The sequence below is a fragment of the Mixophyes fleayi genome, chromosome 6 (assembly GCF_038048845.1).
Source record: "Mixophyes fleayi isolate aMixFle1 chromosome 6, aMixFle1.hap1, whole genome shotgun sequence".
NCBI lineage: Eukaryota > Metazoa > Chordata > Amphibia > Anura > Limnodynastidae > Mixophyes > Mixophyes fleayi.
Window position 1 is genome coordinate 71,457,824 of NC_134407.1, and position 26,091 is coordinate 71,483,914.

A 26,091-nucleotide genomic window follows, 5' to 3' on the forward strand; every position below is an offset into this window, starting at 1 on the left:
CCAAATCATATTCCACATATCCAGCTGCTTCTTAATAACACCCTAGACAAGTATGGAAGCTTGCACTGATTTCCTGCTCACTAAGTGAAACTAGCCGCATCCACCCTGAGCATGTGTACAAAGTCCCATTACATTCCACCAATAATATTTAACCATCTCTACTTTGAAGCTGTGCCATTAACTCACTTCACTGTTAGTAAATAGTTGTTTCTCCTGAGTGTTTGGGCATATATACAAGGGTGGTAATGATACATTTCCTTAAAGCCTAGTAAAGGCATTTTAATGCTGATAGTCAAAACCAATGTTAATTGAGTGGACCTGTGCTCACACACCTTCTAATAAGCATTTGTTTTGCTTTGTATCAATTGCAGTATTTCCTGCAGCAACACTTAGTATAGTGTCGTTCTATGACAGCATTCATAGAGGGCCTCACTGTACCCTTTGCTGTAAGGAGGCTTTAAAAACATGTTTCAACCACTATGATAAAAGCAAGGACGACGTCTGTCTACCCTTTTAGCGTTATTTTTGAACACCTGTGTGTACAGCAGTCTATAGCACCTAAAACACTTATTTTTCTTTATATCTTGCTGAACATAGCTTACATCTCTAATCTCCTTGCTAGTGCACTTTAAGTGCAAAAGTTAGCTAGGTATTCAGAATCCAGAATCCACTTCGACCACTGCTGCTTGATCTATGAAGAAAGCACCCAGCAGCTTTAGAGGTGAAATTGCAATCAGTCAACCAGAAGCGGTTAAGCATACTTGCCAAATCTCCAGCAAAGTCCGGGAGACTCCTGACATTCGGGTCAGTTCTCACGGACTCCCGGGAGAGCTGGCAAATCTTCCGCATCCCGCTACTGGCGTCTCAAAATGACATGATTCGCAGTGAATTGCGTCATTTAGGCCCTGCCCCCCTGACAAACTCATTTCCGTCGCGGGGGCGGGGCCAAAATGCTGCGTTTGGCCGCACCACGCCCCTCTCCCGGAAAGAACTTCTCCCAAAGTAGGCAAGTATGCGGTTAAGTAGTGCTGGCTATTGCCATCATCATCAGCATGTATTTGCTGCAGACTCTAGGCTGTACATAGCGCTGTAAAAAGGCATATCTGCATCTGTGTTCAGGTCGGCATCAGCTCGCAGTTCTGTTAACATGCCCTAACTATACCTGGCCTACATTAGGATGCTCCTTCCATTCCCACCACGGGCACAATGTGGATGTGTGCATCTGCATAGGCATAAGCACTTTCATAAATATTGCTTTCCACGGAACCACTTTTTATGCCCACACAACCTCCCACTTCAAGGTCTGTGAAATCGGAGGTGTCCTTAAATTGGGACAGTTGGCATGTAGATGAATACAACTTGTACAGACTATTTACTATGTTGCAGCGATAACAAAGACTTTTTATCGCCACTTATTGCATGTGGAGACTTTCGCTGGGAGACGTCCTGCAAATATGTTCACCAGCAGGGGCTTCAGCCAGCGATGGTACGCCGGTAGCCCTTAATAGATAGGGAGAAGCACTGTAATAATTAGACCCCATAATTTTTTTTTATCTGATATTTTGTATTTCTTTACATGAGTGGGAAGTGGAACATCAGTTAATCAGTTATGATACACAGACTCTTTTATTATGGTATTATATATGAACAAATAACTTTTATAAATGCAATTTTAGGATGTATTTTAAAAATGTTTTAAATCCTAGCAATTTAAAGTACCAACCTATACTCCTTTGTACTGTAAAGAAATGCTTCCTTGCTGTTTAGACAACTAAATCTGTGGTTATCCTTTCTCTGCTTTCTATTAGCATTTGCTGAATTAAGCTGCTTTTCTCTTGTACACTCAGGCAACCTATTAATGTCATAGATCACTTGTATTACTATGCTATGTGGGAAGAACCTACGTATATGTTTATTTATATAATGCCAAAACAATTCATTCATGGCTTCTGTTTGCAGATTAATATAACTATAAGAGCAAGGCACCATCTATCAGATAAGAAGTGATTTCTGTCCAGCAGAGTTTTCGATCTAAACTTTAATTCTAATAAACAGCTTTGCCTGATTTCTATAATTATATAGCTAAAAGTAGAAATGGAAGTCAGAAACATAATGTTTTAGCAGAGGTTGCAGATAGGATAAATAAGACTTCTTACAGCTTGTAGCCAGTGGCCAACAGCCTCCGGAAAATCCTGGAGGAGAGATCCAAGGGGTAAGAGAGACGCAGTGGTTTCCATCACTATGCCCCCTCCTCCCCCTGTGCAGTTATGCAATCATGTCAACAAAAGTGGGGGCTTCCAGTTCCACTGGGCATTGGCAAGTCTGCAAGCCGAGTCACAAATACGCTGTTGGACCCAAGACTGGCTGGTAAAGTGGCAAGACTCCCTTTTACTGATGCCAGACAGTATCACCGTAGAGCTGAGTATCTATCACTCAGCTGCTCCTGTAAAAAATTTATGGTAAGCTTCAGTGATAGGAAGTTTTCTACTGCTGCAATAAGCAGTGATAGAAAACTAATCCTATCACTGCTTAATCATAAATAAGCCCTTTAGACTGTAAGCTCCAATGAGAACTAAAAGATTTGTCAGTCTATTTAACAAGGGGGAAGAGACAAAATGCCAATGTAAATGCCAAAATGGTTAACGCCATAGAAATCTAATAATTTTTCCAGCCTTAACCTATTTACCAGCCCTTAATGTGGTTCCAATAGACTACTATGGGGACAATGGTTTTGCAGTATTAGGCCAAAGTATCACCATCAAGATGGCGTTACTTGGTTTGTACAATGAGACCCAGCTGATGCCTCTCTGGTTTGTGCTATGTTTACTCTATTCGCCAAATTTTTGGGAGGAGGGGGGGGGTCTTCTTGGGACTCCCAGTGCAACCGCAGCATGGTAAATACTTTGTTGTGAATGATGACCCAATAATATTAGAACTGAGGGATGGAATAAGCCAGAGGGAAATTAAATGCTGAGGTTTGTGTAAATAACTATTTTGGACCTCACTAAGGGTTAACTGAACAAGAGAAGCTTTGGGAACGCCCAATGTGGGTGTCATGAGGGAAAGCTTAAGGGTAAAGCTATAAAGTTCCTTGGAGGAGTGACCTTGCTCTCTTGGATCCAGGATAAGCTGCCCTTCCATTCCTTCCTTCCATTTGGAACCCGTTCGAAGAGTCAGCTTAGGTTTGATGCAAGTAGTGCCCCTGCAGGCTGGCTTGTGGTTGCATTACGATTAGCCCAGAAGGGTTCGGGTTCTGGAATGCCTGGGATTATTGTCGCCATTTAAAGACATATGACAAGGGTGTGCTCAGGTAAATTTGTGTATAAGTATTGATATCAGGAGTGTAAGTGACCGCGATGGGACATCCAGATTAGCATTGGACCTTTGCTAATATGCTAACAGTGTTCTAGCCCACCATATAGCGTGTGTGCTGAGTTAAATAAACGACTTTCTATTTGCCTACAAGTTCCATGCGGTGTCCTTTTTTTATATGATAGTGTTAAGGATGAGTAACGGGTTATTGTTTATGACATCAACCGTTAAGCATGTTATTCTGTAGTAATAACTGTTTAATATGTAGGTGCTATATAAATGTAGGATAATAAATTGGGGAAGTTATTTTATTTGGTCTCATTGTGTGTTAAAGAGTTAACACGCCACATGATACTGTTTTAAAGTTCTGCAATAACGTGAATTACCCTGTGAACAATCCAGCTTCACAGCTCCTGTGAAATATCTTTCCTCTGATTAATAATTCCTGGTGGGGCCCTGGATGTATAAGCCGTGGGTGATTGGTTTCCCTGCGTGTAGAGTGTGCACATCAAACATTTAAAACGTTTAAGTTGACAATTTGGAGTTTGTTCGGCTGAGATCGGCTCCAGGGCCAGCCTGAGCTCATCAAATATACATACCATCTGAGTATGAATCACATCCTATGGAAGGTTAGGTGCTCAATTGGTTTTGAGTCGATGTAGATTTTATGAAGGGCTTTTCTGAGCCTGGTGAAATCATGGGAATGTCAGCACGAAAAAAAAAGTCTTGTCCCAAGAGCTTACTATTAGATCAAGTAATGCCAACATCAGATGACACTGCAGAACAATTTTAAATATGGTTATTTGTATGCAATTGAGATAATATATAAATTATATTTTTACTGTCAATTCCAAAAATTAACCATGGTATTTATTCATGATTCTGTCTTAATTTATTACAATATATTAAATATTGAAGCATTTTGAGATGGATAAAATAGCAGTAGATATGTTACAATACCACAAAGATGCCGAACTGCTTTCGGTCCAAAAGAAAGTTTGCGCTGCAAAACAAGAAACAATTGTGAGGTGTTAAAGCATAGCTGCCTGCCCTAAGTTTAAGTGGACACCTCCCAGACTCCAAAGAAAGCAGACAGTTGTTCCACATGGGAGCTCAGCTGCTTGCAAATCCCATTATCAAGCCAAACCCACCTCAGTGAATACTTGGTGGGCAATTAGCACATTTTTCACACTACCCCACCCACTTGATTATGCAAAATGATGTGAGCCGCGATTCATGTTCGGGGGGTGTCCACATCACACCCCTGGGGCTGTATCTCACAATTGGCTGCCCCCAAATCTTCTCCTCTTGGCTAAAACCACCACTGAATTGTCACAAGCAACAGAGGCAAAGTAGATGGTGGGATAGTTCTATCATATCAAGATTGCCCTGCCGAAATGGAGCATGATGGAAGGTATGAGGAGGTCCAGATTGATCTTTCAGTTCGACAAATAAAAAAATAAATATATTGTAAAAGTAAATCAAAATAATATTAAAAAAAATTCAAGTAATTTTTCAATCATTATACTGAGATGGGGATAGCAGAACTAGTATTGATGGTGGTTCATATACCGCTGTGAGACTGGCTAAATACTTGAATCTTACTGCCAGTGAGTGTTACTTCCTGTGATTGTAGTGTTATCGTCTGTGGTAACCCTTTGGTATACCGGACAAAACAAAAAAAAGCCCCATAACCAGTGACACCTGGGGCCTGATTCATTAAGGATCTTAACTTGCTGTCATTTGAAGTTGACTCATTTCAGTGTAGGTCTGTCACTGTATAGTGGTAATATTTATGCAGTAAATATGAGATAATATAATAAATTATAGATTACTATCACTTAGTTTGGGTGTTAAGACTGTCAAGGCAGCAGATAAAGTAATAATGTACAATAATAATAAATATGATATTATATTTTAACAGTGTAGTAAAGAGTATCTCCATCTACTACCTTCAATTACAGAAACTTTGTTAATTACTGAATAAGTGTAGTCGCATATCTTAAAAAGTATGGACCTGATTCATTAAGGATCTTAACTTAAGAAACTTCTTATTTCAGTCTCCTGGACAAAACCATGTTACAATGCAAGGGGTGCAAATTAGTATTCTGTTTTGCACATAAGTTAAATACTGACTGTGTTTTCATGTAGCACACAAATATCAACTTTAAATTTCAGTGTACAAATAAACTATCAAGTATTTGTGTGCTACATGTAAACACAGTCAGTATTTAACTTATGTGCAAAACAGAATACTAATTTGCACCCCTTGCATTGTAACATGTTTTTTTCCAGGAGACTGAAATAAGAAGTTTCTTAAGTTAAGATCCTTAATGAATCAGGCCCCTGATTTCGCCTGCAATAGGGCTTTTTCGCATTTTAATAAACATGCCCTGAAGATTTCTTAAAATAAATATTTGTTTAGTCATTTGTCACAAGCAATAAAATACGCATATATTCTGTATGAAGTGAAGCCTGCAAACAATGTGACTCCTGCAACTGTCAGGCAGACTGTATGGTTAACAAAAAACACTGTGTAATGTGGGAGTCATGTTAACAGCTCATTTTGAATTTCATTTCTCACTGGTATTCTCCCTGTACAACACAATACAATACTTTGGTAGTCCAACTGTGAACGAGTCGCATAGGACAAGATGAAAAATATACAATAATTGCCTTAACCACCTCTCTCCTAGACCGCTGATGTGTCTTGCTATCTAAGCTATCTAAGCAATGCTGTGCTGTACTGGTTAGAGAGGATTAGAGCATGCTGGGCAGGAATGGGCAGAGAATTATTTTAAATGGTAATCCTGGATCCTGTCTGAGAGAGCGGGGGGAAATCGAACCATTTATGATATCAAGCGGAGAATCTCCCCTGATGAGGTGTAAATTATGGGATATTAAATGGGAAATAAATTCAGTCTGTGATGTGCATCTGACTTATCTTGTTGATGGGAGTTTAGATTGGGTGCAGGATTATGTGCTGTTTAATAGATAAGACCATAGCACGGGGGCTCGGGGGACAAACTGTCTCTTGACATTCTGGAATGTTGCACTAGAACTATGTCATTCTACCATGGTAACCTTTTTTTTTTTATCCCAATCGGTCCACCATAAAAGTTATCAACTCTAGAGAAAATATTTTTTCTGGATTCATCTCTTGACAAGTGTTCAGCACAATATAAAGGCCAATTTATCAAACAGCATTTCGTAATGATACATAACAATGTAACGCCACTATTAACCATGCCAGGACTGCACTGCAAACCCTGGCGATAACCCCATCCTCAGTGATGGTCACTGGTAGACTAACTCTGCCTACGAAAGGAGAAAGCGCTGTTGCACATGCGTGGCTAAGGTCCGTGCATGCGCATAGTGATTTGACTCAGAAGCCTCCCGGTGGCACTGGACCCCAATGACCACGTGTTGTGATGCCACAGCAAGCTGCCTTTTCCCCACTAGAAATACATTTTGAAAAAATTTGAACCTAGACAATTGTTACCAGGATTCTGGGCTCATAATATTAAAGCAAAAACACAGATACATTTCTTAGGCAAATATTCTCTTATTACAGGTATTTTTTTAAAATAGAATTAAACATTAATCTGTTAATTAGCATCAATTAGTTAATTAACATTAACATGAAAAGGTGCTATCACATTGTTCTTCTACAGTAAACGGATGTACAGACAACAAAAGCTGCCACCCAGTGGCTAAAATCAAATATGGTAGAACACTTGTTTGTCTTTGGAAATGTACCTATTTTTCAATATTGACCAATAATATAATATAATATCTCTTAATCTGCATTCTCCCACAGTTACCCTAAGCCTGCACTGGGCCCTTGCTGAAAGGGAAATGAATAAAACAATCACATCAGAAACTAATTCTACAGGGCATATTGAATTGTCCGTGTTACTTGCAAAAGTAGCACGGCTTGCGCACTATTACCATAACGGTAATAGTGGGCGTAATTACCGTTATTATGGTACCTTTAACGCCGGCTTTCAGCTCGCAGCTCAGGGAGCTGTGAGCTGAAATCCGAGTTAGAATTACCGTAATAACGGTAATACTTTCAACGCCGCGTTACTTTTGCGAGTAGCCCGGACATTTGAATATGCCCCTATTAGTCTGTACTGCAGGATCATGCACTCTGCCTCCTTGTATGTTAATGTAGGATGCAATTTTTTTGTCACCACATAAGACACAACTGGCTCTGAAGTATAATTAAATATTCACCCTTCATGCCAATGATCTTTAGTGCTTAGTGGTATTTGTTGTGTTCTGCAGTAGGTTGTGTGTTATGCTAATTTAATATCTGTATGTTGCCCGAGGTGAGTGATAATGAATTTGGCTAACCCACGTTCTGTAATGTGGTACATGTTCTCAGTTCTTCTTAGCCCTTTTTCTGTGACTTGTGTAGCTTGTGTACTTTGCTGTATTAATGCATTTCATAGTTATTCCCTTCTCTCTCAGTGCTGCATTTATTAATTAGTACATTTATATAGGCATCGAGTCTCTCCCAATGATCTATGACTTTCCCTACATACTATCACTTGATTTCATAATTGAATACATTTTATTTTAGATGACGTCCCTCCGTACTTCAAGACAGAGCCGGCACGGAGTCAAGTGCATCTAGAGGGGAATCGGCTGGTCCTTACCTGCATGGCAGAGGGTAGCTGGCCTCTGGAGTTTAAATGGCTGCATGACCATAAAGAGCTCACCAAATTCTCCCTGGAATACAGGTCTGTCATTTGATATATATGTAAACAAATAATGTACACCAATGTTTAACCTAGATATGACTACCAGTACTAAAAACAAAACATGATTCAATAATTAACTAGAGACAAAGTATAGCCTGTAATCATTTTGTTGCAGTGCTCAGGCTCATGGAGCGATAACTGTAAAACATTACGACAGCTGATAACAAACAACCTGAATATAGATGTTAATATGAGCAGCTGCAGTACATCAGTCCTTACAGTAAGTGATATTAGTAGCTACCTATAACAATAAATACATCCAGGGAGATATTTATGAAAACTGAAGAGGCCACCCAAATCTGGCATTACGTTGATTGTACTACAGTAAAACGGTAACTACAGATATATATTTTCCACCAACCTAATATTATTGAATTATCTTACCTTTTTTGAATTTTCAAAAAAAGATATTTAAACTACTGTGGCGGCTTGGCATAATTCACATGGGAGAAACTGTGATTTTGTCTTTTGGAACAAAGATGGTGGACGAAAATTTGCAAAATTCAACCTGTATAGCCTATTAGTAGTGAAATTAATGTTGGTTGTTTTTATGGATTATAAATATATTACACAAAGTGAGACTTGGTCACATATAAAACTACAAGTACTAGATTAGGTCAGTTACAAAGAAAGCCCATGGAAGTTACATACCTCCTAACATTAGAACAAAAGAAGCCCCAACCCCTTTCTGCCCAAACTCTGCTCACAAATAAGTTTCTCAAAGCTCCACCCACTTTTCTGTTAAGCCCCACCCCTTTTGTGGGTTGCGAATCGGGATGCCCCGACAAAATGAGGACAGGTGGGAGGTATGTAGAAGTCATGGTTTAATAACTGCCAGAATCCTTCTATTTATGTCCACCTGTTAGCAGGGTGCTGTACCAGAGTCTGAGAAAGTATAGTTGTCACCTACACACGCTGCATTGTATATATATACAAACTAATATTAATGCAAATACAGTTTATAAATAAATACTAGTCATGAAGTGTCCCAATAATGTCACTGATTGGGTGCATTCTCATGAATGTTGCATCATGCCACAAAATGACTGCTGCAACAATGCATCGACAATAGTTGCCATCGAAGGTGAATAAAGTAATCCCCTTTTTTGGGGGTTGTATTATTGAAATGGTGTGCACAAGTGTTTTTAAAAAATGTTTATATTTTAATCATTGGTAACAGATTATAACAATATATTGTATTATTTTACAGCACAATTTGTTTTGTTTAGACTTTTAAGCCACTAAAGGCCAATAATAGGACATTGTTATATATTATGAATGTGCTGTGTGTCGCTTTGCAACATACATTGTTATATAGACGTTATTATATTTGTAATTGACCCCATACTTGTAATGGCTTTGTAATGGCATTCTCTGGGGAAGTGCATGTTTCAAAAAAAACCTCTCATATGCCTCAGCAAATTACAAGTATTAATGCTAACGTCTGTCACCTTCGCCTTCCCATACATTGCTGGGTGACAAGTTGAATTATATTGACTTTCAGGAGGAAAAAGTGCCCAGCATTGCTTGGAATATAAAGTGCATTGTGTTTTCCGTGTGCTCATGTTCACCTTATTTAATCAAGGCTAGTTCTGAATGTACAGTAATTGCTAAAGTCTGGGAGATCTGCTACTCTGAATGTTGATGCTAAGAGGGTGAAATACTTAATACATTGGGCAACAGTACAGCAATGGAGTCTGACTGCAGACTTATTTTGAGACACACATAAGCCAAGTCTGGGGCGCCCCCTAGTTTTACATCTACCCCAGCAAGGAGCCATTGTACCTTTTGAAATACTGAAGTCTACTCCACCTGTATGGGGGAATAAACAAGGTCACTTACTCTAGCATGGCAGAACAATTACTGAGCATTTGGGCCTGATTTATACATGACTACGATGAGATGTTAACTCCTTAATTATCTAGCAGTGATGGCTAACCTGTGACACTTCAGGTGTTGTGAAACTACAAGCCCCAGCATGCTTTGTCAGTAGATAACTAGCTGATAGCTGGCAGAGCATGCTGGGACTTGTAGTTTCACAACACCTAGAGTGTCACAGGTTAGCCATCACTGATCTAAGGGACCACACTTTTGTGGGAGTACCTGCTTTAAATATATTCTGTATCTCTTATTTCATCATGTAAGGATTTAGTGTATTCACATGGACTGTAACCATGCTGTACGTAATGCACTGACAGAAACAGCAGCCATGTGGTAAAAAAAATGTTTTGCTCATTAATTTAAATGTTAAAGCAATTTCTTTCACACATTAAGCCATTGTGTAACAGTCAGTTTACGAAAATGCAACCATGTACATACTGTATGACATTTGTTATGCTGGGAATAAAAACAGGCAGCATGTACCCATTGTATTTATGCTGCATACAGAGAGATTTCACAGACAGCCGTCATCTTATAATGAGATGCCACGGGTCACAGTGAGATTTCACAGCTATCACTGTGAATCAGCTATTATATTCTACAAACAGCAGCAATAGAATTCCTGACTTCAGTATATGTATGTGTGTGTATTATATGTAATACTTGAAAGCTGAAAATCAATTGAGGATGCAGCATGTTCGGTAAGTCGTGGAATGACGCGACATCACCTAGGCCTTAGAAATTCTGAGATCCTGAATTCTGATTCTTCTCTAATTAGATTTATTTATTCATGAATGGATTTGAGCTGAGCCTCTAAGATGATTGAATATTATAGAAAGAAAGTAAAACAAAAGATGGATTCTCACATACAATCTTGTCACAGGTGGACCTACTTTGCACACATCAAACAGTTAACTAAACCCACCCGAACAATAATGACTTTCAGGGTCCAGAAGGGGCAGAATTATCTATTTTAAGGACGTGGCCCTTTTCTGGATCATGGGCTGTAGGAAGAAACCTCAAGCCCTCAAGACTGCAATGCGATGGCTGAAAAACCAGAGGGCATCTACAGACCACCCAAAGCTCCTTTTAAAAACAGATGTGTCACTCCCATATAAAACCAAACTAAATCTTTCTGTTTTTGTAATTGAATATGTAACAAAAAAAAATATACAGAGTATTTTGTAATTCGATATTAACCTCTGTGCAGAACCTACATTGGTAGTAGCCTTCCTTCTTATTAATCTGCTCATGTCACCAGCATGGTACTGGGGCTATATGGGGATGCTAGTTGTGGTAACAGGACAGTAGTAAAAGGAAATTAATTTGTAATAACCAAAAGCAAACAATAGAAAGGAGGAACACTTGCTACATGGGCATAGTATAAGTACAATATAAGATAAAACAAATAGTATTGAGTCAAAAACAATGAATATAAATTGTCATAACAAAACTTAGATAAAAAATATGAAACTCCCTGTGTCAACAATAAGACATGCAGTCTACCAATAAATTGAAGAGTAAAACAAGGGTAGAATGCATGTACGAAAAGTGGGTAATGATACCGCTTTACTCTAATGTTTTTGGAGTAGTAGTCCCTTCCCAATTGAATTGCATAGATTCAGGTTTCCAACTAGACCCATATGGAAAGGTATAAAAAAGGAAAGTATGTAAGTAATATGAATAACTATTACATTTATGATCTTTAATAGACTCTATAACTGTACAAACTGGACCACACTGATAGTTTCCGTGGTTACATATGTTGTGAAAGAAAAGTCAAGTTATTCACAACCTAATTGCCAAGTGGCAGCAACAGTGTGTGCCTTTGGTTTCAACAGGTAATTTCAGGCAGAAGTCCGAGGTATTAGGCATTATTCCAGTAAGCTGGTTTTTCCATTAAAGAGATTTATTTAGGTAACTGAATTGTTGAGTGGAGCTACTCTAAGGGTTTTAAAAGACACAATAACATATTTTATAGAATTATTAATATCCATAAGTTTTATGGGCAGTCCCAGAGTTCACTAATAATGTCCCTGTTTTTTAGTATTGATCACCACGCATTATTCTAATTCTATTTCTGTACACTGAATGTGATCTTATAGCCCATTCTAAATGCACCTGACCCCACGCACAGTGTTATTCACTATAAAGTACATGTTTTAGAGAGAGAGAGCTCAAAGTGGCATGATCTAAATGTGACAGGCAAGAAAAAAGACCAACAAAAGTCTGATGCTTTGCAGGCTGGATGGGCCAAGTGTTTTGTTATCTTACTGAATTGTTCTAGATCTATGTTATTGAGACAAAAGAGGAAATATTCTGCAGTGACAAATACAACCCAAGACAAATGTCCTATTGATTTCAAAGGGACTCTTGTCTTTGATGAAACTGAAATTAATTTGCCTCGGGATTCCTCCACGTTCCCCTTGATAGAGAGACCTTATGAAACAGTGTCTCAGTGAGTGGGTGAAATCACAAGTGGTCTTTTCATATGAAGGTTCCCACATGAAGAAAAACGAGCTATTGAATGAGGCAGCCTGCTTTCTGAACCATCTTATAATAACACCCTACTGTAACAATACAATTTCTCTCTGCCATTTAGCTGGCTGAAGCTACACAATTCCTACAGATCTTCTAAGTATGAAAGTATAGATCAAAAAAGTACAAAGCAGGCAATACAGAATTACTCCTAACCCATAATACTGCTCGGTGTAGAGGATTACAGTAAAAATAAACATGACTGGGATGAATAGTATATAGTGCAGCCCATGACCCCCATTATCTCAAGCTGAGAGCCAGCTACCACTGAATCATACTAATTTTCGCTTAAGGATATAAAAAATACCAGCAAGAGTCTTGTATCAATTTATTACACTTATATTGTTTTGGACTCTTGTCGGTTAAATAAATACAATTTACATTAAAAAGAATTTGCTTCAAGGAAAACAAGCCTATTACACACTATGCACAGCTCTTCCATAGAGCTCTGGACAGATTGAGTAACGCAGAGACATGCGGTTTGAGTAAGATGATCTGGAAATTGCTCATGGTATAAAATCCTCCTCATACTCTTTTAGTATCCAAATAAGGTAAATTAATTATAGGAACCTAATTGCAATTATCCTGTTAATATTTCAAGTGGTAAAAAAGGGGCTGTACTGTGAAAACAGCGACAATGGGAATCTAGCATATAGTGGGTACCCTTTGCTTACATACAGCGGAAGCAGACATTTAGAAGGCACAAGTATCCATGAGAATACAGCCAATCAATTAACTGGAAACGGCTGACATAATTGATTCTGCAGCCTTTCAGTTCACTAGGAACTAGTGATATCACTGGGAATGCAGCCAATCAATTCACTTGGATCCAATGACATCACTGAGAATGCAACTTATCAATTCAATAGAAACTAGTGACATCACTGGGAATGATGGATCCAATGACATCAGTGAGAATGCAGCCTATGAAGTAATTGGTGACATCACTGAGGATGTAGCTTACAATTAACTTGGATCCAATTACATCATTGAGGCCACAGTCACAAAGGGGGTGATTAAATTACAAGTGAGGTGTCCGTTGTTGACTTGCGTGTTATTTTTGCGGTATTGATCATGTTATAAAGTATGCCTAATTCTCTTATTTTTGCTTCCACCTCTAGAGGGGAGATCCTAGCACTGGATATGTTCAGGAGCGGACGGCAAGCTTCAGAGAATAGTTAAAATCATTTTTTATTTTTTTTTAAATAGAGTTGATGAGGTTAGAGTCAGGACGGACTTAGGGTTAAGTTTTGGCTTGGGCTGGACAGTTATGGTAGGGTTGGGTCTAGTTTAAGCTTTCCAAGCCACAAACCCTGATGCTAACCTCAACAACTTTATTTAAACAATAATGTGAATGTACATAAAAGGGACATGCAGCTTCTCTCGATAATGTGCTGCTCATTTTCTGAGCAAGACCCATGAGTTTAGTTTCAGGAGTGTGCACACAATGGGTGGACGGAGTTTGGGGGGTCGTGCGTGCCATCTTTCCGGTAACACCTGCACTGGGCACTCATTGTAGCAAAGTGATTTTAAATAACAGAGGGATATTTACAGAAAACAGAGAGAGTCTGCATTTTACTCATACTTAGAAGCCACAAATGGCACAAGAACTAGGTTTTATTAGGCTTAATTGGTTTAGCACATCTGCTGTGCTTATGTGCACTGTGGAAATGTTCTTGCTTACCAGCAAATTGTTTCTCAAAGGCATTGCCTACCTACAATACAAAGTACTTCCACCAGTCAATGTATCATTACCCAATATATATCTCTAGTGTGTTATCATCCTCTTGTCAGCTCAATGGTTAAAATGTTACTGTGGAAATCTACAAAGGACAAAGTGCAGGTCTTTTTTATCCATTGTCTTTTAAACAATATCTGGAGGTACTTGGAAAACTGAGCACACTGAAGCCAAGTGATGAAAAAACGAATACACATTTTAAATAACTTATCGATGTGGTTGCCTCTTTATAAGAATTTAATCAGCCATAAAGTGTAAGATTTCACTCCATCCACCCCCCCTTTACCCAGCCAGAGCTAATGATAGCAACATAATTCCGCTGTACGATGGGACTACCAGAGACTGCAGCGTCTGCAGATTTTCCGAAGAAAGGGAAGTTTTATAAAGAGTTTTATCACTTCGAATGATTGTATCTAGCTGTCTGTGGAACATAAAAAAGAAATTTAACTTTCAAGCGCGCCTAGCGTGTGTTTTTGAGGTGTCAGTCATTGTGAGTTAACAGCTAAAATTCCAAAACTTCAGCTGCGCACTGAAGAAATTATTGCCCATGGCTGTTCACAAGAGGCCGTGGTTAGGGTTAATGGCGTTGACTGGTTGGGGAGTGGGGGATTTGTCAGCTGCACGGGGCAATTACAGAAGAAATGAATACACATGTGATTAGCACACATCAAAAGTGTGGATTAATGGCTTGGCTGCCACAGCAAAGAGTGAATATCCTTTTGTTACCGAGATAAGAACATCAAATAAAGGTAGAGAGTGACTAAAAAGCTCAGATGTTCTTAAGAAGACACGTGCCCTTGTACGTGTTATGTAGGAAAACAGCATAGACAGATTGGACTTATATATACTGTATAATGTTATGAATAGCATCTGTCATCTGTATGTCATGGATCGAACAGCTAAAGCTATTTTGTAGGCTAATTCCATCCAAGATTGTTTTAAATAACAGTCCCGTCATCCCAATTAACGAAATGTGGAGAGCCTATTCCAGGGACCTCTGTAGTCGCGGAGAACTCACTCCAGCCGGCACTGTAACAGCTTCAATCAGTATTAATTGGACTGGAATTTCTCCCAGATTGTCAATTCTGGGAGACTGGATGTTGGTGATATGAGTCTTCAAAGTGCAGTGTCCTTTACATGACATGGACAATCCCTTGTGGTGTTTGGGGTCTATTTATTATGCTAATTTTTGCTCAAAATACCCAGAAAACACTATTTTTCTGGGTATAACCGCATTTTTAAGTATCCTAGGGGCATATATATAAAAGCACCTACCGTGAAATTAAGGTCCCACCGGATATTTATAAAAAGTGCATCGCAGCAGATATCCATGATATGCACTCCTCTTCGTTTTTGGGAGCAGTCACCATTCTACAGTATGGTGACTGCTCCCAGCTCAAATCTAACAAGTTCCGAAAAAACATTTTTGTCGGAAACTTGTCTTGATAATGTACGCCAGCTGAAGCTGGCGTATATTATCATGATTGAAGAAATCCAATGCTGTCAGCTCTGCTCCAAAGAGCAGAGCTGGACAGCGCATGTGTGGAGGGATCACATGATCCCTCCCTGTCACTCACCGATCTCTCTCTGCAATGATAGTTGCAGAGACAGAGCGGGGATCTTTGTGCGCATGTGCAGTTCTTGGAACTGAACATGCGCAATTGAAGAATAAAGAGAATGAGGAGAAGATCCGGAGACAGCGCTTCCGAAGAGAGGGGTGAGTATGTTTTTTTTTATCACAGAAACAGCAGTTTTTCGGAACTGCTGTTTCTGTGATCTGTTGTTCATAAATTTGAGAAATAGTTCAATCCTTATCCATGCGATAAGGATTGATAACTATTTCTCACTTTTGCCGAACATTGATAAATGTGCCCCCTATTGATTTATAACTAGGGGATTGTAGCAGATATTTCCATTATTTGCCACTGTTACCTTACGTAATAGGTTTCTATGGGGACTCCTGTTTTTCATAAATTAACATGTTCTGAAAATCCAAGATTTTCAGAACTTGTGCCCAAAAGCTAACGGCATCTGGGCGTTAGGCTTTCAATCCTATGGGGAGAACATTGCGGTAGAGAGATCTTCGGATCCCTCACTGCATCTTACCTGCTCTCCCCTGCGGTCACTGAGGTAAAGGCGGCTTTGCGCATGCGTGACCTTAGGTTTTCGGACGAAGCATGGGCAGATCTACTTTTAACATCGGGATGCATCATGATTGAAGAAAACGATCGGTGATTAGGTAAGTTGTGTTCACCAGAACAGGCATTTATCAGAAGTACTGCACTGGCAGAACACTTTTAGTAGATACTCAAAATCTTTCATTCCTTATTATTGCGATAAGGAATGAAAATGATTGTGTCAAAAATGCGCTTCTTAATAAATGTGCCCCCATGCCTGTAAAAACGGCACATAGGTAATGTTATGTTTGCAACTCTTGCCTCAAAGTTTAGCAAGGAACGGGGCTGAGCTTATTGCAGTACCCACAGTAACTGTGACAAAACCACCGGCGCTTGTCTTGTGTGAGGGCAGACCCATTGCAAGGTGCCATTTAGATGACATTTATAACAAGTACCAACATCCACCGGAGGTGATAATAGGATTGAAATATTATTAAAGCGAGAAAGCAAAAGCATTATACAAGTTGTGGCCACTGGTCACTTCAATTTTAGTGATACTAATGAATTATTTATATTTTTAGAATGTGGGGTGCTTTTGTAACGGAATTTACGTTTTGTTTTGTTTTTACTACGAATTGGCATTGTGTTAATCAGGCATTTTCAAATATATTTTACTGGGGTGTGAGCAGCAATTTACTTTTGTTTCCATGTGTATGGAAATTATATAATGCCAGTTCTGTACTGGTGTAGCAAGCGTCAGTTACTACATACCTATCACACTGCAGTCCCGGCTGGTGCTATACTGAGCATCATATTTTCAATTTCATGGGTGACTGAGAGTGCTGGGGCCTTGGGGTCGATCCTGACCAGGTGGCAAATTGTGTGGGGTTTGTATCTCCCAGTGTTCCCTTTGGATTTCCTTCAGGTGTTCCAGTTTCCTCCTACTAAAATATACTAGTATACACACAGTATATACAGCTACTAGTAGTTATTGGCTTCTCACTTATTTCTAGTCTGTAAGGAATTAGATTATAAGCTTCACTGAGGCAGGGACTGACGTGACTGAATACACATTTTCTGATTTTAAAAAGCTGCATAAAATGTTTGCACTATATAACTAAAGGATAATAAATACATTTATTGCTACATGACTTTTATAAATGCCATGACAAACTCTCCCACTTAACACAAAGCAGATGTTGGTTGGAGTTTGCACCTACCCTGTCACCTATAGGCTATTGACTGGAGATATGTGCCGTGCAGGGGTGTAGCCTAGAGCCCCGGGCTTGCATATGCTAATTTGCCCCCCATTACTGAAGTGCGCCAGGGAATGGGGCATAGCCAGCATGTGGGGGCAAGTTGAAGTTAAAAAAAAACAACAATATTTGTTCTCTGAAAAACGTCAGCTGAAGATTAACGGTTGGGCTTTGCTTTTTGTGCCTCAAGCTAATTCACACTGTCCTGAAAGTCTGTGGAGAATAGGGTAAGATTGGAGAGGATGAGGAGGAGAGTAGGATGGAAGATAGAAACAGCAGGTAGAGAGGAAGAAAAGAGAGAGAACAAAATATATTAGGAAACAATATTAGGAAAGCTAAAGGGTGAGTCTGTTAGGTGGACTGTGATGTTCTCCCCTAGCTGTTATTGCAGCTTTTACAACCTGCTGTTGGTTTTTTGTCTGGATACTGGAATGTCAGGGCCTATTTAGAAAATGTAAAGATAGGTACATGAAATATGGAGAGTCGAGCAATAAGTGAACACTGTACACAGATCACGCAGTATATAATGCATTATAATATAACATATGTTTATTACACAGATTCTGTATAAGCTCACAGGGAAGATGTGTATTTGCTGGATGACTGGCAAACATAAGAAAAAGGCCCAGGCTCTTCTGCTAATACACCGGCAACAGAAAGATGAGCATTATTATTATTATTTATTTATTTATAAGGCGCCACAGATTCCGTAGCGCTGGATACAGAAGCAAGTAACAAAAAGATGAGGTAATACATGTCAGCAGCACAGATGAGTGTAAGTAATGCTATGGGGACTCACACAGAGTGCAGCAAAAAAAACAGTCAGTATTTAACTTATGTGCAAAACAGAATACTAATTTGCACCCCTTGCATTGTAACATGGTTTTGTCCAGGAGACTGAAATAAGACGTTTCTTAAGTTAAGATCCTTAATGAATCAGGTCCATACTTTTTAAGATATGCGACTACACTTATTCAGTAATTAACAAAGTTTCTGTAATTGAAGGTAGTAGATGGAGATACTCTTTACTACACTGTTAAAATATAATATCATATTTATTATTATTGTACATTATTACTTTATCTGCTGCCTTGACAGTCTTAACACCCAAACTAAGTGATAGTAATCTATAATTTATTATATTATCTCATATTTACTGCATAAATATTACCACTATACAGTGACAGACCTACACTGAAATGAGTCAACTTCAAATGACAGCAAATAGCTATAATTGAACAATAGAATTATTCTATTATTAGAATGTAATCTGTCTGTGACAGGTGCCTCTGGGTATCTGTCTGTATGTAGCTACTTGATTATCCTCCCACTCATCCACACAGTACCTTTGTGGAGGTGGGAAAAGTATGTGCCATCATGCAGAGTGCAGCTGCACTGCCAGTCTGCCATTAGTATGAGCGGGACCTCCCCCGGCGGAGCTGGTACCTGGACATTGTGGACAGTAGACTACTTAACTTAGTGACATGTTTACCATAATACCACTGTTGTCAGGGCTGCCAAGAGCAAAGCAACTTGATGGGGCCCCCCTTATAGTTGAGCATGGCAAAAAAAATTGCGCCGCCGCGTGGGAGTGGTCACACAGTTGGGGGTGTGGCTGTGCATTATTGGGGCATGCCTAGCAGGTAAAAAGTGCTATGCCACACTCCTACAGAAAAAACCCTGCATTACTGTGAACACCATTGGCAGAAGTGTGCAGTGCCCGCTCGCAGGAGCGTGGCATATGTCCCAGCAGTCCTAACTTTCAGGACAGTGGGACAGTGACCTCATAGTAGAGGTCCAGTTAATACTGTGATAAATAGTCCTGCCCAGAGTACCCAGTTCATATTATACCACAATAATGCCCCAAATTCATTTTATGCCACACAAGTGCCCCAATTCATATTATGCCTCACATAAGTGCCCACAATCACATTATGCCACACATAAGTGCCACCAATTCACATTCACATAGGGGAATACAATGGTAGAGGCCCACCAGAGGGAGTGTGGCAAGCCCACAAAGGACATCTAACTCCACAGTGTAGTATATAAAGAATGCAGTGTGTACATAAACAGTTCACAGTCTTGTTCTGCCCCTTACTTTGGACAGAACAGTCACCAAAAATTGGGATTTTCCCACTAGAATCACAACGTTTGACAGACTGTCCTGCTTTCTCCTACCTGTTCTTGTCACTTTCACCACCTGTGGCTGCAGGTCTCTTTAGTTGTGGCTTGCCTGGGTCCTGGAATGTTGGGGGCCCTATTTGAAAAAAAAAAATGGGTACATTTAGAAAATTCCAGCCAGCCCAGGCGTTAAATCAATAACATCCATAATTAATAATTAGGCCTTCCTCCAGCCCCAACATTAAAATAATAGCATTCCTATTTAATAAATAAACCTACTTCCCTCCCTCCAAACAGCCTCAGCAATAAATTAATAGTATTTACATTTCATAAACATACATTTCCCGCAAGCATCATTGCCATTAAATTTGCACATTTACTAAAGAGACCTCATTCTCCCCAAACTCATCCCCACATTCAATAGCCCCAAAACCACCCTATCCTAAATTAATAGTCCCGCTATTAAGTTGCCACACCATCACCCCACAAAGAAAATAGCCACCACCTACCTCAGACACACTACATTGCCACAAGCCCCCTGTGCCATCACACACACATTACTGTGCCCCTTCATCATCACCATACTGTGCCTCCTTATGATCACACTGCACCCTCCATGCTGCTTTTCCCCCTTCACCTGGACCACTTTATCACACTGTGCCATGCTGCTCCCCCCTCCTTCATCACTGTGCCTTTCTCTCCCCCCTTCTTCATAACACTGTGCCTTTCTCTCCACCCCCTTTTATATCACACTGTGCCTCTCTCTCCCCCCTTCTTCATCACACTGTGCCTTTCTCTCCCCCCCCCCCTTCTTCAGCACACTGTGTCTCCCCCCCCCCTTCTTCATCACTCAGGGCCTTTCTTCTTTCATCTCTTTTCTTTTCTTCTCTTCTGTCTCCTGTATTCTTGCTGGGTCCTCTCTGCGCCGCTCCTCACTGAATGTCAGGCGTGACTTGATGACATCATGCCCGACATTCAGTGGGAACGGAGCAGGGAGGAAGGAAGAAGGACGCCGTCACTGAGATTGTGTGAGTATTTTTTTTTTTTTAAGTGCGCTGCTTCCCCCACCAATGAAGGTTTCTGGAGCACATGCCACGCTCCTGTGCTATGATATTTATGTGAACCTTTTACCTGATAAACAATGTGAAAGAACTCTAGCGATACATATTTTAACATTTAACTCTATATGCATGCATGGTAAATAAGTAGTCTCTTACTGTATACACTATGGGTCTGATGCAGAGTTTGCCTCAGTTGTGCCACAAAACGCACCTGCAAATTGCGTTAACTAATAAAAGTCACAATTGCAGGCATAGGAATAACTGCAAGATAGGTGTAGGTCTGCACCAGTACCATATGTGCCTATGTTATAAACATTTGTATTGTTTGCAAAATACGTTTTCCCTAGTGGGCATGAATAAAACTTTAAAAACCTCTCTAATACAATAGAACCAGCTCCCCATCTCACATACATGAAGAAAAAAAATTGCATCACTAATTGCATCTGCCTTTGATCACCCTCATAATTTGGCTTTGACAGGACACAAATATGTGTCTGTGTCCTGGTTCAATTCTGTTCCCAATTTATTGCACATGCCCTTACTGTACTCTGCCTATCTTAGAAGCCTCTTCCCCATAATTGGGGATAATTCATGCAGCCACTTTTCTGGGCATCTGCAGAGTGATTTCTCACAATGATACGCTATGCAAACTGATTTAGTACACACTCTGCATCAGCCCCATTGTGTATCTCAGGACTTTTTTCATGGGACTAAATCAGGCATGGACAATGCCTCTCCAGGTGTTGTAAATCTACAAACCCTACCATGCTGGCAAGGTATGCTGGAACATGTAGTTTCACCACCTGGAGAGACACAGGTTGTCCAGGCCTGAACTAGATGATGTGCTCCCTGGTGTATATTGTCTTAGCAGAATAATTAATGACACAATTACCCCCCCCCCCCCCCCCCTGCTATTCAATGCCATGAATTTCGGCATTTTACAGGGTCCGGGAAGTTTGGCTACTCTTCCGGGAGTCCGGGATGACTCCCAGAATTCCGGGAGAGTAGGCAAGTATGTCTAAACTTCAAAAGGGCCACTCTTTAACCTTCATCTCAGTAAAAAGTTAAAACAATACATAATCAAAGCAATTGGCACCACATTTGTACTTAGAATAGATCCCATGTGTACTCCACAACACTCTTTATATTCCCCATTCACTACCTCTCCCCCCCACTTACCTCAAAACACCCCCGGAAGCATCACAATGCCGCAAGCTCAAAACACTTCCATATGCCCTTTCAAAAACCATTTACCTCAAAATGCCTCATACATTCACTTTTTCTTAAAACAACCTCCAGTGTTCCCACTTATCCCAAATTCTCCATGTCCTTCAAACTCCCAACTCATCCCCTTACTAAGAACACCAGTGATCACTTTGCCTTAATGAAGTAGGTAGGAATTACACAGCTATTTTTCCCACAGAGAGGAAGGAGGGCGACCATAAGGTACGGATTGCAAAGCCCTCCTTAGAGGAAGGAACATGGGTCATAAACCAGGAAGTATTGGGGGTCCGCAGGTGAATACTCTGTGGTCCCCCTGTTACCCACTATCCACTACAGCACAAAATGTAGGCTGTTTGTGAAGATCTGTCAAACTAGGTTTTGCGTGAGTCCTGCAAGAGAGAGTGGGTGGTACTTGGGCTACTGCAACCAGGTTCCCTGTGTGGGGACTAAAGAGTGGAAGTTTTTAAGACTCGCTGTTGCCTTCGGAGGCCTCAGTGAGCAAATCAGCACATCCAGCTCCGGGAGCCATGTAGACTAAATCAGCACATCCAGCTCCGGGAGCCATGTAGACTATCCTGTGCTGTTGTATTGGCTGGACAATTTCCTGCGTTAATCCCACTTTTAGATTGGGCACAGTGAAAAAAGGCCTTTCAAACCACCTGGTGTTTATCTCTGTGCCAGTTCTTATCAGTAAAAACTAGAGCTACCCGTGGGTAGCAACAACGGTACTACCAGGCCAAATCCCCTGGCAGCCCAACTGCTACTGTGATGTACTAAGGATGGCTAATGACTAACTTGAGAGGGAAGAGAAGAGACAAGGAGCGCACTTCGTAGAGATTCCAGATAGGCAGGAAAGTGTCCATGGTGTTTATGTGTATGGTAGCTATTATTACTGCTGGAAGAATATGAGGGGGCATATTTTGAACCTAATCCGATGCCCACTCTCTGCAGACCTTACCAGAGCTTCCCTTGCCGTATGGCAGTCCTAGTAATAGGCGATGATTCCTTTTTAAAAGCAGATACACTATGGCATGAGAAAAACCTGTATGTCCTTGGTTGGATTAGAATCCTTTACATACTGTAGCCTCTGCCTGTGTCCATGTTTTTGGAGAGAATTGACATTTATTGCAGTTCTATTGCATTGTGCATGACTGCTATATGGTGTTTAAGTAATTTTCTATAAAACAACATTTGTTACCTATTTATGTACATATTACCTTAAATCTTGAATAAAGTTTTAAAGCCTGACCTCTTGTTGCACTTCTCATTGTGAGAAATGTTTTTGTCTTGTGGTAATAATTTGTTTTAGTTAGTTAAAGGTTTTATACCAAATCCTTTCCCCTTGTCTCCTCTAAGTAATATGCGTTACAAGCAAGGTATTGTTAAAGGTAAGGTAACTGCTTAATCTGATGTGTCATGTACAATATAAAAATAATATCCCTTCAGGGGTTCTCTCTGTAAAATTGAAATTTGTATCCACACCCTGTGGGCTTCTTGAAGGCTCCCTTGAGAGGCTGGTGTGCTGTGGGAACAGGCTTCTCCTCAGAAACAAGGCATCACTGTGGTCGCAGAAAGGAGAAAAGAGTGAAGACAAAGCAGTGCTGAGTTTGCAGATGTGTTTAATGTTGCAGTTATGTGACACCCTTGGGACAGGCTGTTAATTATAGCAACAGCAGTATGCTTCTATTTATTTACATAATCATTTCTATTAACACTTTTCAGTGTCTGGCAAAAGCACCTTTTTATCATTGCCTGTAAAGAGGTAGGTGTTAGATACACTTAGACATTTCTCCCTCAGATTACTTTAACTTATTTGAGACTTGCCTATCTTTCTACCTCCCTTCCAAGATATGTAAAGGTGAGGTGGAAAATAAAGAGGTGTGTGGGGCAATCATGTCATAAATCCCCAGGCAACCTGGTAAAACACAGCATGGAGGAGCATGATTGCCATGACCACTTCTCCCCCTTTAAAAATGGAAAATTCATGAATGACACCCAGCCCCTTTGTCACAAAAATAAATTATTTAATTACAATGTGACAGTCAAGCCAGCTGTTAACTTCTCCAACTTAATGTTGTAGTAGTTATTTTATAGGGGTTGTCCATTTTGGAAAACGCCTTCATAATTAATTCTGCTTCTCGTGTTCTCGTTGCCTTCATCAGACAGCTTACTCTCATCTCGCAGCACATGACAGATAGGAGATTCAGTTGTGATTGGAGTTCATAAGGTTAAACTGTATAATACTGAATGTTACTTATATGGGGGGACCACAGGACCTCAGAAAGTAGCACTCAGCATTCCGTATAGTTAAACTTATTGAACTCCACCCAGAACTGAATATGAGTTGGGGGAACTGTTTCCTTGTCGTGTGTGATTTTACTACTATTTAACTTTCCATCCTTTCAGCTTATTAATTATGTTATTCTGGATGTGGAGAGAGGTGATCGACACCATACGTAGCATTGTCTCTTCCTGTATACACATTCCAGAGCCAATAAAATTGATGAGAACTGCATAGTAAGCAAATCAATTTATGTCATGTTTTCACCTTCCTTACTCAAAAATGAAATATAAAGCCAACCTCTGAAAGCTCCAAAAGCCTCTTTTTGTTAAAAGAAAAAAAAACAACAACAACAAAACATTCCCCATTGTGAACACATGATCCTGCAACCTCTTGATATTTTACACTAGTTTGCTAATGGTTAGAAAATTATAAAAGAATTGAAAGCCACAATGAATTTGTATGGGAGGTGGAAAGTTCAGCTACTATTTAATAAATTGTGCTGAAAACATCTGAAAACAGTGGAACCTTAGGCAACTAACTCGCTGAGCACCATGGGAGAATGTATTTTACCAACAACACGAATGTCAAAGGTTTCCCACCTACTTGCTGCATGCATACATGCCATTAAACCACATCTTGTGAACTGAAATGTCATGGGTTGCTCTTTTCTGTCTTACTTGGTTGATGTCATGGCTCAGTGGGTAAGATGTTACACATACACAGCATGAGATGTAAGGAAATGTTAAGACCTGTAGAAAGAGAGAAGACTGTTAGCTATGTGACTCACAACACATTAATATCTAAATCCTTTACTCCTAGATCTAACGTGCTTGCATCAATTTTGACATTCCAATTCCAAGCACTATGTATAAAGCAGAATCATTATTTATGAAGTTGGGTGACTTACATAAAACATTAATCCAGGGCCTGCTTTATCATTAGACACTGTAGTAGCAGAGGCTGAATGTGGCCTTTTCTGTGTAGGGTACATATGTTAAGCTTTTTCCCTTTTCATCAGTAAAGAAACGGGTGCTGATGCAGAGGCGTAACACTGAATTCCAGAGGCTCATAGAAATGTTTGGGGGGTTATTTTGGAGCAGCAGAGTGGGGCCCCACCAGCCCTGGGCCCAAACAAATTTTTAGGGGAGGAGGTATCAGCAGTGAATTAAGGGAGGTAGCAGGTGCCATTTCTAGGCAGCAGCTGCTCCTGAGATGTGAAACGTGGTGTGGGGAGAGACCTTGTAGGCAGCATGTCTTCCTCCACTCCCAAGATGTCAGGGCCATACAGCTGCCACCATATGCTCCAGTGCCAGCCCCCCAGGTGCTTGGCTCCCGGACAGAGAGCCACGGCACGGCAGAGAGACTCCCTGCAGTATCGCTGATGTCAGGTAATTAATAACGTCACAGTGCCTATAGAGGGAAGCCGAAAGGAGACAGCAAGAAGACGCAGAGAGGGGACTGTAGAGAATCGGGGAGGCCAATGCCAATGGGTACAGAATATTTTAAAAATGAGGGTGGGTTGAGAGAAGAAAGGATGGGGGCCCTTTCTGTTACATTTGTACTGGGTCCCGCAATTTCTAGTGGTAGCCCTGGTTCTGCCACATCTGCCGTACAACCAGATCTCATCTTGAATAGGAGTTTAAGACAAATCAAGGAATTATTGCCTCAGTTATTTAAAGATATTTTATATTGCAATATGTTTAATTACATAATCTCTGTTTGGGCCTAATCCTTTAAATCTTTCTTACCCTTTTAGAGAATTGTGAGTCACTTTAGTCTGAACACAG

At 40.2% G+C, this 26,091-nt stretch overlaps 1 protein-coding gene across 3 annotated transcripts in view; it reads left to right on the plus strand.

The window, feature by feature from the left end:
* Positions 1-26,091, plus strand: part of SDK2 (sidekick cell adhesion molecule 2) — a 482,261-nt gene that overhangs the window by 193,419 nt on the left and 262,751 nt on the right. For all 3 annotated transcript variants that reach the window (XM_075216839.1, XM_075216840.1, XM_075216841.1), the window contains exon 2: positions 7,901-8,060. In XM_075216839.1, coding sequence (XP_075072940.1) covers positions 7,901-8,060 — 160 coding nt within the window. The remainder of the gene's footprint in view (positions 1-7,900; positions 8,061-26,091) is intronic.